Genomic DNA, 17,785 nt, shown 5'->3' with positions numbered 1-17,785 from the left:
TTTTTTTGGAATATAACCATTTTGGTTTTTATTTGAAGGACCTCAAGGATAGATGTCTCCTTTCCCGTCACAATAGCACCGGGGAATCTCTATCCATTCATATCACCTGTTTTCATGTTGCTTTCCTTGTCTGCCACCATTCCTTGACACAACCGTCTCGGGTATCCCAGAACATATGTGATTGATTATATTTGATTTTTAATTATAATAAAACAATTGCTTCTTTCTTTTGTTTGTCTTATCGGCTTCCTAATGGTAAAACATTACCTTTTAATGATTCAAATTCTATTAATTTAACCTTTTGATATTTTACGTTGTGACTTGTGGAAAATCACTTGTTTTAAGTCATACAAGTTACATATATTACATGGTTCTAATTGAAAACTATATTCACTATGTCTCGGTTTATCCATTAAAATATAAATTCGAGACCCTCACCACTTTCGTCAAATTCCACACACTAATTAAAACTCATTTAACGCATTGATAAAAAACTTTTCAATGCAATCTTGACGTGAATTTGACAACAACAATTTTAAGCATATTGCCAGTTCTAATGGTCTTGTTTTCGTATCTCATGCCCTCAAACCTCCTAACATAATTGTAGGGCTGAAACAATGATTCGACAATTAAGTAGCAGATCCGTGACTTGCTTAGCCATGCTCATTGCCCATCTAAGTTTTGGGTGAAAGCGTTGCACGTCGCCACCTATCACACAATATCCTTCCTACTAAACGCCTACAGATTCAAACCCCCCGTATTTGCCTTTTACCAACGCTAACCTATGCAACTATTATCGACATGTTTTTGGCTATGAGTAATATCCCAATGTATCCGCCAAACAGACTAATAAACTCTCTCCTCACACCATCCGTTGCATTTTCTTTGGCTACCCTCTAGACTTTCATGGGTTTTGTCTCACCCCGACCAATGAAGGCGGAAACATCGAGGCGCGACATGATTGCTCATCGCACAATGACACTATAAAGTTACAATATTTAAACAACTCATTTAAATCCATATCATCATAAATAACATAACAATTGTTCATACAAAATGCCAAATAGATAGATAAACAAATAACTTGTTCTTTTATTTTCTAATATCCTAAAGCCAAGATAATAAGTTTCTTCAAGTAATCCAATCAAGCTAACATCAAACCTGTAACATTGCATAAAATAGAGTTTGTCAACACGAAGGTTGGTGAGCAATTTTCATAGTTTTGGACAATAAGTATATAGTATGAAATCCACAACTAGTATATGAAAACAATAAATAATAGCAACAATTTAGAGAATAAAACCGTCAATAAGAATACATTGACGAACCGTCAATAAGAATACATTGACGACAATAATGAAATCGTCAATAAGAATACATTGACGACACCTTTCTATATGGGGATACCATATATACTCGGAATTAACGTATGATCATACTTTGATGAGGCTACCCGCCTTAGCATTCAAGAATTTGCACATAATCATGTAAAGCATATAACACCAAATCGAGCATTTATTTAAGTAAACATATACAATACGTGTTGTGGTTTAAGACTCAAGTATAAATCATTTGAATTTGAATAAGTATGCAATGCCACCCCCAAAACGAAAGATGGAAAACGGGGGATGAAAAAGTACTCACATTAACAAGTAACTTGAAAGATAGTGTCGTGAATAATCGGAGAGATCGGTTTAACGAGCAAGACCTATATTAAACGGGTCTTGTGTCAGTATGTAGTCTTGGAAGGGTTTAAAATAAAATACATGACATATAAAGTAAATAAATAAAGTTTAGGATTTAAAATGTAAATATTTGAGAAATTAAAGAAACGAGTTTTGTAAAATAAGTTTACTCGAAACCGGGTCTCGGTATTCTATTCATTAGTTTTTTTCTTTTTTTACTCAACCTATGTTAAGTAATAATGTGGGTTAAAATGCGATATTGCAAAACCTTTGGTTATAAGAATACCAAAACGAGGTTTAAACGAGTGTTCAGGTTTGTCGGTTCGAGACTTGATAATTGACCAAGCTCACAGTTAACTTCCCAAAATAATAAATATTATGAGATAGCTCAATAAAATCAAAATAGACTTAACCAAGTATGTAGTTCTATTGTGAAGAACCTTAACGTTCATTAAGCGAGTATACGACCTTATCGGTTCGAACTTGTTATAAGATCAAGTTGGTTACCGACATGCCAAGTATGTTTAGAAATTAACTAAAATTGATTTAAAATATAATCTTGAAGAAAAATATGAGTTTTGGTGGCTAAAAACACACTTGTGTGTTTTAAGCGAGTGAACTCGGTTTAGTTCGGTTTTTGGTTCGGTCCTTGACTCGGAATAAGACCGAGGATGGTTACCACATACCCAATTACCAAGGAACTTGTAAAATAACTTATAAATAATAATACTCAAGTTTTACATTCAAAAAGTTAACAATAAAGCTTTTAAACAAAAGTTCGGTTATTGGTTCGGTCCTTGACTCGAAATAAGACCGAGGATGGTTACCACATACCCAATTACCATGGAACTTGTAAAATAACTTATAAATAATAATACTCAAGTTTTACATTCAAAAAGTTAACAATAATGCTTTTAAACAAAAGTTCGGTTTTTGGTTCGGTTCTCAACTCGGGATGAAACCGAGGCTAGTCACCACATACCCAATACCATGGAACTTGACAAATATGAAAAATAAACTAAAATATGTAGAATTTAAGCAAGTATAACAAGTTATATGGTTAGATTTGTTAAATATATAAACAAGGACTATAAAGTCCTCCATGTAACCTTGCCTTACTAGTCCGACATTTCAACCGGCCGAGACCGGAGAAATGAAAGACCGAAGGTAAACAAGGAGTGTATATTATATATATGTTGTAACATCAAGCTTTAAGTATTGAGAAGTTAGTTAAAATGAAAGATTAGCTTATGAAGAACAACCTCAGAATTCAAGAATTTGAGAGAGAAATGAAGAAATGAGCAAGCACAAATGAAGAAGATGGGTGTGTATATATAGGGTAAGTTGAATGGGTCTTTCATAAAGGGTTTTTCATGAAAATGGGTTGGTTATAGACCCAAGAAAGCACAAACTACAAATGGGTCCTTCAAGTCTCCATTTTGGTAGTTTTAGTCCCCGGAGTTCGTTTTGAGCGTTTTCGGGGAATTTTAAGAACCGAAAAGGGTGTTTTTTTTAACCCAACAACTATAAAACAAATATTTAACATACAATTCATCATTTTGATAATATCAAAAAGTTCGGGATACAAAACAGGTCGGGTTTACATTAAGAATACAAGTATAAAATAACCCGAAATTGACAAATGTCAAAGGTTTCATTGCTACGATCCAGCCGCCGACCATGTTCACATATCCTGCCATGTCACATTTCCCATAACCAGTACAACCACACACCTATACCTTCTTAGACGAACCAATCCCATTCACTTCCACTGTTTCCACCACAACCACACACCCATCCCATGCCTCTCAGCCGGTCCAACCCAACCATACCGTCCATGCAACATTTCGGGTTTTTCGTACTCATATTTGTATTTGTTTATCGGGTTATAAACATTATTCGGATCTTTCTTGTTAATAAAATTATGCAAGTATTAGTGAAATAATAATTTTTATTTTATTTTATAATTCCTTAACTTTCATTAGTGCCAAATAGCCCTTAGAAACTCTTAAAGTCGCTTAAAAATGCATTTTTGGAACTACAGGGACAAAAACTGCCAAAAATGGAAATCTAGTGGAAATTCCCCCTTCGCGCGGCGTGAAGGATGAGGGGTGAATCCTTTGTGCGGCTCGAAGCCCCGTCAGATCAGCTATTTTTGAGTTCGATCTTCGTTTAATGCTAAATCTTTCCCTAATCGACCCTAAATCACGAAAAGTGAGGAACAAGTTATTGTATCTACTAGGGAATGATGTCTAGATTCATACTCTGTAATTATATCAATATATTGATGGATTCAAGACCCGATTTCATCCTTAATTGTATGATTCGGTTACCAAAATCGACCCGTTTCTTGTCCAACAAGTTGATTTAACCCCTATATAAACACCTCATAAGTACAAACCCTAGAGTTTACTGAACTCAAGTATTTCCAGCCGTCACATACCCTATACCCGATGTTTCTTGCTCATTATTGCTCGTTTAAGTGAAGATTCGTTAGCTGTAGTTTGACTTTACCGGTTCTATCATCTTTGACCTTAATTTCCTGTTAATCTAAGCATATTCCGGGTAAGTTTTTAACTGATCAAACGTTTATTAAAACTCACTTGTCGATAAACCTCAATCAATTTCTGATATTGAGGGGTATTGACGGGTCAGTTAGAGTCAAACCCGTTTAAGGGCAAAATAGTCAATAACTTTGACTATCTGTTTTCTCATACTTCTAGTCGGATTCAACGTTTGGTCCAGAAGACTTTTATTCCTGTAACGGAATTTTAAGACTACTGACCAAAACCCGACCTCCGACTCGCTGTTCGGATTCTGGTCAGTACCAGCTCGCTTAAATCTTAAATATAACATATCTAGAGTTCTAAACGTCCGTTTGGATTGATTTTAGCGGCCACGGGTTCTCTTTTAATTGTATTATCATATCTCACAGATTCATATTCTGATCATTTATAACATTTGACCTGTAGTGGATGACTCGCTTATTCCATAGCTCGTTTAATCGCATTTACTAATCATTTATCATTGATCTAAGGTGAGTTTGATCATTCCCCTTTTTATACACGGTTTTCAAATGTTTTGGAGACATATGCGTACTTACTCATATTTTCTATCCTATATGTATACACAAACTCCCAAACATAATCATCATGTTAATATCAGTTGAATTCTATTTGCTAATTGCTACATGTTTAATTGCTTACTTGACAACATTCAGAGAGGTCCAACATATCCCCTTGTATAGGGTTCTCATTAGTATGATCATACGACCGTCTTAGTAACTGGAGCCCGATTCGCTTGGCAAAGGTAAACCGACAAATTTTAGTTATTGTAATCAATGCCCGATTCGCTTGGCAACGATTCATTGGCTTACTAATACAACTTGATTATGGTTTCTTAAAGTTTGATTGATTATTACCACATAGATTGGTTTGCGCATTTAACACTTATCATTTATCATTTACCTATTATATATATTGTTGTTGTGTCAAAATTTGCTGATCATCTCACTCAACATGTGTTGTTGACAAATTCTATTTTCTACGCATATGCAGGTAGCTTGTTATGGAAGATTTGAAGTTGGACACTTAGACAAGACCTTAGGATATAAATAAGACAATCATTATTTGAGTTTCCATTCATGTATTTAAATTGTTCGTTATATTTGAATATTGTGTGTATCTTGTCCTAAAATATTTAATTAGATATTGTCATCTTTTATGTATGATAGTATCTTCGAGCTGTGAGCAATCGGATCACGCACCAGCATTTCCGCCTTAGGTTGGGGTGTGACAGTCCATTCCCTCTTCCTTTCCACTCATGGACCAGTAACCTTCAAGTATGCAAACCAAACCGCCACACATTCAACCCAGCATCACGCCACCTCCCTCACCCCCTCACGATAATCAGCCCCAATCTCCACACCCTTTCTCAACACCACCCGTTAGCCCATCAAATTGACCATCAACCGGCCATCCTATTATCAAATTAGCCAAATGTGGTGCCATCAAACCTAACCCCAAATACAACCTTGCTGCCACTACAAGCATATCACATGTCCTAACGTCTTAGCTTAAATATTTATCAGAAGCAAATTGACTTCATGGCATGAACGATGAATTTAGTGCTTTGTAGGGCCATGGTATTTTTTTTCCTAGTGGATCAATCTGTCATCAGATCCATCTGATCGTTTCAACGTAAATTTAAAGTTGATGGCTCGCTTAACAAATGCAAAGCTCGGTTGGTCTGCAATGCAAAATAAAAAGACAGTTGGAATTGATTGTACTAAAATATTTAATCCAGTCGTTAAAACGGCCACCATCCGTACCGTTCTATCTTTGGCGGTTTCTAGGTCTTGGCCCATACATCATCTGTATGTGAGAAACGTGTTACTTCATCGCACATCACAAGAGACTGATTTTGTGCATGAACCCATGGGCTCACTAACCAGTCTTTTGTGAACTATGTGTGCAAGCTTAATAGTCTTTCTGTAGATTGAAATAGGCTCCACAAGCATTTTATGACTGACATTCGTCCTTCGTTTCGTCTATGGGGTTTCATGGTAACTTATGTGACACTTCACTTTTTAGTTACCAGCCACTACCATGATCAACTTACTTTCTTTTGTATTTCAATGACATTGTGTTTAGGGCTTCGCTCTGACACTCCTTGAATGCATTATTTCTCGACTATCCACGGAGTTTCCATCTCTGATCACGAACCACTACATTTTTTAGGAATCTTGGTCACACGCGATAATCATGATCTTTTTCTTTCTCAGGAACAATATGCTTGTGATATTCTTCATCTTGCGTCCATGACGGCATGCAAGCCTTGTAACACCCCCTATCAACACTAGCTCAAACTTAAGTGCCACCGTAGGGGATCCTGTATCCATGGGCACCCTCTACTATAATCTTGTAAAGGCTCTTCAATATATGACATTCACTCCTCCAAACTCTCATATGCTGCCCAATAGATTTGCCTATCCACGCATTCTCCCCGTGACTCGCATTTTGCTTTAATAAACGACTATTATGGCATGGTACCATTAATCTTGGTCTTTGCATATCAGCCTTACCTAGTCTGTCTCTCACCGCATACTCTAATTAATGATGATTAGGCACTTATCCGGGCACCCGTCGATCTACGCCCAGCTATTGTGTTTATATTGGAGATAACCACAATCTTGGTCCTCTAAACGGCATGCAACCATTTCCATATCGAGTGCCGAAGTTGATATCGGGGGGTTGCTAATGCGGTTTCTGAAGTAACTTGATTTCGTAATTTATTACTCGAGATCGACTTATGAAAGGCTTGATCGAGCTGAGCGAAAACAAGCTTGAGCGTGAGTCGAGCCTAAAAGTAAGCTTGTTTAATAAATGATTTCGAGGCTAAGCTTCACTTATCGAACTCGAGCATGCTTGCCATAAGCCTGTTATTTATATCTTTTTTAATATATATATATATATATATATATTAATATATATAATGTAATGAAAAATAACAAAATAATATATAGTATGTTATACATAAATTTATAATTAAAATATAGGGGAGAGATCTTTTGAGACTCATGTTGAGTTGTAAAAACTTAAGAACTCCATTATATGCCACACATTTAATTAAATGGATTGAAATATGTGGTTGAGATTAAATCTGGCAAAAAAGTCAAAGTAGGAAAGAGAATAAAGATGTAAGTGGTTACACTAACTTTTACGTTCGTTACACATGTGTAAAAAGTCGACTCGGTGCGTAAAAAATTCTGTAATTTTTTTTACGTATATGTAACCTACATATATTACGCATGTGTAAAAGAAAATTCGAAAAAAATAATTGTTACACTGAGTTCTTTCGAGTTCTTAAAACTCAAAGGGGTTTTCATTTGAAATCTTCCCTTGAAATATATATATATATATATATATAGTTATAAATATATAAAAATTAATTAATAAATAGAAAAAATTTAGAACTCGAACTTCATAAATAGAAACCAGAACGAGCCGAGCTTGAGCTCTCTATAGGTTAAACGAGCTGAGTTCGAGCCTAGTCAAGCTCGGACTTCTGCCTTATTTGCACACATATATTAGCAAACACCACACACAATAATCTTAGTACGTATTGACACTTTTATTTCTTATTTAATATTTCTTTACAAACCGTTTTCATACAGCATATCATCATCATCATCATCGTACTCAGTATATCCCGCCAATAGCAAAACTATGGTAGGGTCTGAGGAGGGTAAGATGTAGACAGCCTTGCCTCTACCCCGTAGGAATAGAGAGGCTGCTTTCTGTGAGACCTCCGGCTCGATAGTAGTTTTGCATCAAGCCTTGGACATAAGGCACATAACACTCAACCATCAGCACACCGGCCGATTGGTGCTTGTACCCTTGTCTTTCCGCTATTAACGCCACCACATGATGCCTGATTAACCTTCCGCCACTTTTGACGTTATTTTCACGAGATTAGTAAAATAACGTCAAAATTAGTGCAATTTCACTTTTGTCCACCCAAGGGTTCACACATATATACATTATATGCGTGCACCGCAAACAGGGCACTCACCATACAGCATATCATAGATGAATTTAAAAAAAAAACAAAACAAAACAGTTAAAAAGACATACCAAACAAGCTAAAAGTCATCTAAATATGCAATCTCTTTATTAAAATGTGGTACACACATTGAGTCATATCATATGCAAACCGCCTTTGTTAGATAGAGATAGAGCTATATTTATAATCTTATATGCTTAAATTAGGAGAATTAAAAGAAAAGAGACGAGGGACACCTTTTCCTTTATCTCACTTGCTTCAGTTAAAGTTGGAGGGAATTCTGGTGTTTTTCATGGTTAAAGCACACACACACCTCTCTCTCTCTCTCTCTCTCTCTCTCTCTCTCTCTCTCTCACACACACACACACACACACTATGGTATATTTGCTTGAGAATATTTCCACTTTAGAAGAATATATCTAACCCGGTATCCTTTCATTCTTGTTTTCACCTGTTTATATCTAAAAAAAAGATTTTGAACTTATTCGAGTTGTGTGCCATCTTGTTCATCATCATCATAATAATAATATTATCTTTCCAGAAACATTCAGATCTCAATAGTAGAAGAAACCAAAGAATAAAGACGATCAAGATTTCATGCATCTTGATTGAATAAGGAATAAAACCAGGTTGTGTTTTTTTGTGGAAATTATGGAAATGAATATGATTAGCAGCTCTGATTTCATTGATGCAAAGCTTGAAGAACATCAATTATGTGGATCTAAACAGTGTCCCGGTTGCGGTCATAAACTTGAAGGAAAACCGGTATGTTTAAGTTTAATTAATGTTATATATATAATCCTTTCATAATATTCTTAGCTTCAACTTAAAGATTTTGACAAAATAAGAATCAGTACAAGAGAATAGAATTATACTTATTATGTGTGTATATATAAATATGTATAGGCAAATTCCATTGAAAAAAATATTGTATTTTTCTACTCATTTGTGAAATCTTAACCTTTTTATGTTTGATAAATTCCATGTGATTTGTTATTATCTTTTTGATCATTTGTAGGATTGGGTTGGTTTGCCAGCAGGAGTTAAGTTTGATCCAAATGATCAAGAATTGATAGAACATCTTGAAGCAAAAGTTGAAGATAAACACTTGATCAAATCTCACCCTTTAATTGATGAGTTCATTCCTACTATTGAAGGTGAAGATGGGATTTGTTATACACATCCAGAAAAACTTCCCGGTGAGTATATAATAGATTGTGAGCAACGAAATAAAGGAGTATCATTAACTGTCTGAGGGTCTGAATACCAGAAGAACAAGAAATAATATCATGATAGAAGGTTTCTTGTTCATTAATATTTCAATGGGTTAGGTTATCCAATAAAATCTAAGAAAATTAGGGTTTTCTAGTTTGTTATGACTTTTTTTAGTGCAACTTGAATTTTAGTCACACCTAAATGAACCTAATATTGATAAAACTTAGGATTTATGTTTGTTGTGACTTTCTTATATTTTGTTTCTTGGTTTTTAGGAGTTACAAGAGATGGATTAAGTAGACACTTTTTTCATCGTCCTTCAAAAGCTTATACCACCGGTACAAGAAAAAGACGAAAAATTCAGACCGAGTGTGATCTACAAGGCGGTGAAACACGATGGCATAAAACAGGCAAGACCCGCCCCGTTATGGTAGGTGGGAAGCAAAAAGGATGCAAGAAAATCCTGGTACTTTATACGAACTTTGGGAAAAACCGGAAACCCGAAAAAACTAATTGGGTGATGCATCAATATCATCTGGGGCAACATGAGGAGGAGAGGGAAGGCGAGCTTGTGGTATCGAAAATATTTTACCAAACTCAACCGAGGCAATGTAATTGGTCCGAGAGAGCGATCAACAACAACGTTTTATCGAATAATATTCACATTGAACGCATGGATAATGCTAGTAGAAGTGGAAGTTGTTCTTCTTCAAAAGAAATAAATGTTGCAACTTCAACCACTCATGTCACTGGTCACATGAACATTAGAGATGAACTTGTTGGCAATGTTATGACAAGTTACAATCCAATGGAGCAAATGCAACATTTTAAACATGATGTGGATCAATTTAGCTTCGTGCCATATAGAAAAAGCTTCGGTGAGGTATGTTTTTGGATCAAATTTTCATCCATTGGTGATGTATATCGTATTCTTGTACATGATGAAACATTTTTATTTTGTGGGTCCAACCTTAAGGTATATGGGGCACAAATATATATATAAAAAAAGTTCAAATCCCTATTGAGATCACATATGTATTATGTAAGAAAACACAACACTTCAACTTGGATCTTCCAAATGCCTAAAGATCTCAAGTATGCTACCCATTGTTTTTAATAACTGCGCATGCTAACCAAGAACTATACATCCGCTCTGGTTGAGTAGTTTTGAACCGTCTTAATTTGAACGGTAGATTATTTTGCAATTATTTAAAAAGGTGAACCACATACGTGGTTGGACCGGATTTTCAAAAGAGAAAAATTTTCATTTTATTCACAAAATATCATTTACTTGTTTTTTTAATAATTCATATATGTTGTTAAAATTGTAAATTCGCATAAAAAGATAAGTTAATTTTTGTTTTAAATTAGTTATGCATACATTTAAATATGCATATCAATTTTTAAATTATATATTATCTAACATCATCTAGTTACTAAAATCGGTTCGAATGGTGGACTAGTAAGACAGTCTGCTTGATCACTTGTCCAGTCATCAAAACATCGGTGCTACCCCGTCTAAGAGAACAAATGTTGAATCATTTTATGAACTTGAAAGACTATAAATTTTTTTTTTTGTTGCAAAAGTAGTTTTGTTGATTGTATTTTACACAATCTTTTTGGCTTGTGGATATGAAATGAGGGCTAGAAATGTGGATATATAGCTTGTATTATCAAGAAGACTAGTCAATATTTGTGTGAAATAATGTACTACCTTTTGAATTTTATTCCATGCATGTATGGTTGTACATAGTGCATGTAGTCATATACATACATATATATATATATTAAGTGAAGTACAAGTAATAGGGCATGAGTGAACTTTGCAGATAGCAGGAGAGGCTTCTACCACGTGCGAAGAGCGTGACCTGCAAAAGCAACATCAACATTATCCACATCAGCACCACGTGGCAACAACAGCCTTCCATGTCAGCAGACCCTCTCATGCCATGTCAGCAATCATCACTCCTCCCTTAAATCACACATCCATTAATGTTGTTGATGATGAGTCCTTCCATGTCTCTAGGATCATTGAAACTTTTCAGGTAAGATAATATTATTTACACTATGTTAGAGCCTGTGTGGAATACGGATGAAAAATATAATAAAAATAAAAAAATATATTATATGTTATTCGTAAATTCAATTATTTCATATAATAATTTTATTTATGATTTTTTCTATTAAGTTTTTGATATATTATGCATTATAATTTTAAGTTAAAAATCAAATATTGATGTTTGGTTTATTTAAAATAAAACATTCAAACCGATATTGTTATATTAAATATTGTATGTATAAAAATGATATTTATAACAAAATAGTTGTCACGGATTTAAAAACTAAATTTATAAAGATTAAGGTTTTGTTGTAAAAAAAATAAATAAAAATATATTATATTTTAAAATAAAGTGAGAAATGATGAATAATCTTAAATGGTTTTGTTAAAGAGATATGAGAAGATAACGTGATATTGTGAATTATGAAAATGCTAACAATTAAATATAATTTTGATTTTATAGTTGAAGAGAAATCACATTTATAAATATTAAGTTAGGAAATCAAAAACAATTACTATTTCAGTAGAGTTGGTAAACACATTTGGTTTGAAATATGAGGTCTTGGGTTCAAAACCCGTATCACATAATAATTTATTTTTCAAAATTTTATAAAGTCTTATGGGTCATAGGTTATAATAGGAAAACGAGTCATGGGTCATAATATAATAGGAAATAGTGACATGACAATGTCATGTGAACAATTTGTGTTGCTTTAATAGTATAGTTAGATTAATTTTTATTTATTTATATTAATTAACATATATTTAGATTTTCTAAAATAATTAGACATATATATATATATATATATATGTCATTCCCACTTTGGTAGGATAGTAAGATGTTTTGAATGTAAATTTGATGATCAAGCGTTCAATCCTCATATTTTACACTTTATAAGGTTTGAACCTTTAGCCTTCACTTTCACACCTGTAACACCTTACCATCCCACTAAAGTGAGAATGACATATATAAATATAATTTAAGGGTCTTTTAGTTCTTGTCAACCAAGTTGAGGACAAGTAATGATATATACTTTTATGTTCTTGTCTTGGTGACAATGCATGATTATATGGACAATTATGTTCTATTATTGTGGAGAAATAGACCACTTAAATATGTCTGTAGGCTGTAACAAATAAGCATGCATGCACACCATCTTTAGGATATTTGGATGCTAGCTAGCTCTTAAATAAAAAATGTATACTATATCATAAACATGTTTTTGGTGATTTTTAAATTTTAATAATAATAAAAATGTGGAATTAGTACAAAATAATACCTAGATACACACACCTGTTAATTTATTTGTAAATACTTTTATGTATTGGTTTAAAAACAGCAACAGCAGCATCATAAGGTGGGAGGAAGATCAGCATCAGGATTAGAAGAAATGATAATGGGATGCACTCCATCTTCGTCAACCGATGTCAAAGAAGTGAGTTTTTTGCCAACTTTTAAATATAATATATATATATATATATATATGTGTGTGTTGTTGGACGTAATTTCGGACTCCAATTCATAAGTCGGTGAACTTGAGTGACCAATAATGAAAAGTTGGTCATAGTTGGTTATGTTTTCTAATTATAATATGTTTCCTAACTGTTTTATAGTTATAATTGGTAATTTCTTAGCTAGCAAGTTAAGTTAATCTATATAAACAAAGTTATGGTTAGACGTTATAGAGAACACAAGATGTAACTGATTAAGGGCTTATCAAGAGTCAAATTGAGTTAGGGTTTGTTAAGAAGAGCAAAACCGAGTTAGGGTTTAAGAATTGTAATCAGTTTTTTGAGTTACATTTTCTGATTAATATAAACAAGAGTTAGTTATTTACCTCGTGTTTGATTATTGAATTAACAGATGAAGGGGGAAAAAGGGTAAATTGATTAATATATATTATTTACATTAAGACAGAATATCAATATATAAAATAAAGAAAGAAAATTTGTTTTCTCTTTATGTCTTTTGACGGTACTGATTACCAAACAAGAAGCAACACAATCGTGAAAAGAAAAAGAGCAAAAGAAGTATCGAATTCTATATACTCTCTAATTAATTACATTTATAGTAGTTAATTGCCTCTAATTGTTTTTTATATCTTAAATACTGTTTGCATCTTTTAGCTTTAATCATTTTTAACATAATTAGGTTTTGTTATTCAAATTACAATTTCTTTTTGCATGACACGTTAAAATCAATTTCTAGGTAAATTAAATAACCAAATATTGTGTGATGATGAATTGATTTCATCTTATATATCAACTTGTTTTTGAGAAAACATATATTTAAACAATATTATTGTCTTATTTTTTATAGAATTATAAACTTATACCATAGACTAAATATATAAGTCATGTGTGACATAAAAATGGTACATTTTCACATGACGAACCTTTATCAATTTTTGCATCTTAAAATATACATGTCTAGTAAACAAAATTAATACAATAACTCATAAGATAAACATTTTTGTATCTTAAAATGTTATGTTTATTCTTTTATCACAAAATTATAAGGAAATGATGAAAAAAAAACATTTCGCTTATGTATACAATATACATACACTGAGGTTATAGTACCTAGCTACATGTATATCTATATATGCAAATATTAAAAAGTTAAAAAACAAATGTAATTAAGAAGGTATACATAGGGGCCTGGTGGATCTCTTAAAAAGAATGTTTGACCTACATAGCCTAAGAAGGATTATGGAGATGACATACAATGAACGTGAGCATGTATATAAACATAAACATTTATTTGATACTTCTCAAATATATATGTATATAAACATTCACATTTATATGGAAATGTAAAGGAAGTATAAAATTATAAAAATTTGAACAATTGATCAAAAATTAAATGAAATACGTTTTTTAGTTATCTAAATAATATGGTGTTATATAATGATTCCTGTATATGTGTGTGTATATATAATAATGGTTTTTTTGTGGTTGAAATACATTTAACATGAGCATGTCTAATTTGTTTTTGTGCAAGAAAATCATTCATAAAATGCTTTATGTTTATCTTTAAAAAGGAAAATAATAGGATAAAAAGTGAGCCAAAAGATGAGCCATAATTTGTGGAACCTGCTTCCTTTTCCTTCTACTGAATAACAAGAGAAAAGTTTAAAGAAGCTGAAGCAGTCGGTATCTGCTCCAAATATAGTTTGAATACCGATATTATAAGTTTCTACTCATAAATTTCTACTCACCTTTTGATATTTAGGCATTCTGGTTATGTAATTAACTTAAATGACGGGTTAAAGTATTAAACAGATCACTTTAACGAGTACTTCTAGTACTAACGTACATGTATTAAGTGACCTATTTAACCGGTCGTAGTATTAAAGTTTAAGGAAAATGTTACGTTTTTATTCTAGTGCGTACACATGCATGTCTTAATTAGCTTACAATGCAGAATTTAATATTTTTGCAAGAACATGATCAGTTTATTATGATAAGAGAAATTTAAAAAAATTATAATTTAATATTGAGAAGTTTGATTTTAAGAATCCAAACTATGGCTCACTAATTAATGATATTACACACTATTCTATTTAATAGCATTCCTAACTTGTACTTTTGTTGGTTTGGGGTTAAATTAATCTGTTTCGTAATTAATGGAAGTGAAAAATATGGTAACGATTAATGTTTTTTGAAATAAAATAACAGTTAAGGGTTTTCAGTCACTCCTTACGTATTTATTGATTACTAGATCATAATGTTTTTTTGAAATAAAGTGAAAGTTAAGGGTTTTCAGTCACTCCTTACGTATTTATTGATTACTAGATCATAGTTTAGTTTAGATTATTAAAATTTAATTTATATTTAATATTTAAAAACTTAATATAATGGCACACAAAAATGGAAGGAAAGATATATATAGTAGGGTTTGAAGACAAAAAGTGAGTTTGAAAGAAAAGCTAAGATAATGACCCAAAATCTTTTGCAAATGTATGGTATCCTAGGACATGTATACACGTCTTTTTAGTGTATAGAAACAAAAAAGAATATGAATACAATTACAGTTTTATAATGAAAAGAAAATTCTTTAAAATCTCCAATTGCTACAATTAGCTAGTTTTCAAACTCTAGTTTTCTTTTGATTAATAAAAACTATTCACATTTTTTTATCTTCAGCAACTCTGACCATTATTTTTTATTTTTTCTTGTGCATGTTGATAGCAGGAGTGTTCCATAACAAACCCACAAGAGACAGAATGGTTGAAGTACAATACCTATTGGCCTGATCCCGATCACCATGTCTAGATCTCGACATCTGAATGATACATGCATACGTACGTACATGTGTGTATACACACATGCAAGTTTAAATAAGAACTGTTAAATATTTATTTACTACTCTGAATCATTTTATTCACATTTAGAAACGTAACTATATGTGTACATAATGTATACATGTGTGATCTCGTTTTTTGAAACCGTTAGAAACTATAGTAGTATATCATTGTAAATTATTGTAGTTTCTAAATCTTTAGTGAAAACATATATTTTAATTTCAAGTGAAAATAGACTTTTTTTAAGACTTTTATCTATCCTTTTCTTTTAAAAAATTATTTGTTTTTCTTGTTAAATGTTGGAAAAACAATGAATCGTGCAAGAATGAGGGGAAAAGAATAGTCATACATTGTTTCAGCCACTCGTGCTTGCTAAAACTAGCCTTTTTTTTAATTTGTTTCTATAATTTATAAAACATATTTATATTTGTAATAAAAGGGCAAGTATGCTAGTTTAAGAATTCATGCTTGTTTTTTTTTTCTTTTCATCTTTTTTTTTTATATCTCATGTGTAAATGTGTATGTGTAAGTGTGAATTGTGTACATCATATGTATATATAAGAAATATATGTAAATTATGTACTATTAAATTGTTTCTTACAGTGTTATATACAGCTTTGTAAGTGTGAATGCACATCAATATATCATGCCCTCTTTCTCCTCTGTATCATGCTCCCTCTTTTGAAAAATGCCCAAAACCTACTAACCTAATGCTGTTAGTAGAGTTATCTAACAAAAAAGTTTACTTGTATTCTACAACCTCTTAGTTAACCTCTTCGTTGAAAAGTTCTATTTAAGTCACATTTTCTTTGTTGTTTATAATAGGGAATACATCACATAATATAGTAACCAAATTTTAAGTTTGTTTCAATTAAGTTACATTTATTTTGTTTTGTCTTAATTAGGTCACTCAACTTTTAGTTTGTCTCAATTAGATCACTTAACTTTTAATTTTTGTTCTAAAACAAGAGGGACAAGTGACAACTGCTATATTATTGTAAGTGATATATTTACCGATAAAAAGTAAAAAAAAAATGTTGGTTTTAATGATGTTTTAGCCATTTTATGAACATATAATATGAAGGTAATAAAATAGATAGTACGTACTCGAACACTTATTGAAAGTTGAGTGACATAATTGAGCTAAAACTGAAAGCTGAGTGACCTAAATGTGACACATTGAAAGCTAAATGACCTAATTGAGACAAAACTGAAAGTTAATTAAGTGACCTACTTGAGACAAAATAAAATATGAGTGACTTAATTGTAACAAACTTGAAATTTTGTTACTATTCTACGAAGTTGTCTCTTTATAATATATAGAAAATTGGTTTTAAAAAAATCTCAACCATGTCTTATTGGCAAATAGCAGTCTCAACTTCACACAGACTATCGATTTGGTGTTTTAGGGTTTCGATGTTTTAAGATTAAGATGAAAGAAGCCATGGCCAACACTAATTAAATAAACACATGCCACGTAATTGAGCACATATAGATTTTTTTACATTTGAGCATGCCATGTAAGCAGCAGATTAACAGTGTTAATCATTCTTTAATCGTGGACCGTTGAAAATACATACACCTTAGTTGGCTGCCATCAGCCAAATCTAAAGTTATGACGGTTATTTGTCAACATGACATAGTTAAGATTATTTAAAGATAATTTTTTATATATTAAGATACAATATTGATAATATATATATATATATATATTTCTCTAATCTTAAATGGTATGCGGTCCACATTGATTGATACATAAAAAATACTTTAATCTTATAGATCTATCTTTTTATCACAGGACAAAAACTGTAAAAAGGTTTTGTCATCCATCAACAAGAAAAACCTTAACTGAACAGAAAACTAACTGTAAGCAAAATAATGTGGGAAAAGAGTTTAAAGAAGAATCCAAAAATGGAAAGGGGGGAAAAGTAAAAGAAGAAACTCAAGGAAAGGCT

General features: G+C 32.1%; 1 protein-coding gene across 1 annotated transcript; it reads left to right on the top strand.

Annotated features, from left to right (window-relative positions):
- Window positions 1–8,733: 8,733 nt before the first annotated feature.
- Window positions 8,734–15,871, top strand: LOC143540351 (NAC domain-containing protein 75-like). The gene is made up of 6 exons (XM_077033439.1): window positions 8,734–9,014; window positions 9,268–9,448; window positions 9,740–10,351; window positions 11,298–11,509; window positions 12,864–12,959; window positions 15,721–15,871. Exons 1-6 carry the CDS (start codon window positions 8,901–8,903, stop codon window positions 15,799–15,801), a joined length of 1,296 nt encoding a protein of 431 aa, XP_076889554.1. The 5' UTR covers window positions 8,734–8,900; the 3' UTR covers window positions 15,802–15,871.
- Window positions 15,872–17,785: the final 1,914 nt, after the last annotated feature.

Source organism: Bidens hawaiensis, unplaced genomic scaffold (genome assembly GCF_021521415.1).
Source record: "Bidens hawaiensis isolate Kalapana, Puna unplaced genomic scaffold, B.hawaiensis_p1.1 tig00012228_1, whole genome shotgun sequence".
Taxonomy (NCBI): Eukaryota; Viridiplantae; Streptophyta; class Magnoliopsida; order Asterales; family Asteraceae; genus Bidens; species Bidens hawaiensis.
Note: the sequence above shows the minus strand (reverse complement) of the source record. Positions and strands in the feature narration are given on the sequence as shown.

Excerpts from the sequence above, each read along its gene's own strand:
- LOC143540351 (XM_077033439.1), top strand. The coding sequence starts at position 8,901 with ATGGAAATGAATATGATTAGCAGCTCTGATTTCATTGATGCAAAGCTT. Across the intron at positions 11,510-12,863 it reads GGATCATTGAAACTTTTCAG|CAACAGCAGCATCATAAGGT; the intron begins GTAAGATAATAT and ends GTTTAAAAACAG. Across the intron at positions 12,960-15,720 it reads CGTCAACCGATGTCAAAGAA|GAGTGTTCCATAACAAACCC; the intron begins GTGAGTTTTTTG and ends TGTTGATAGCAG.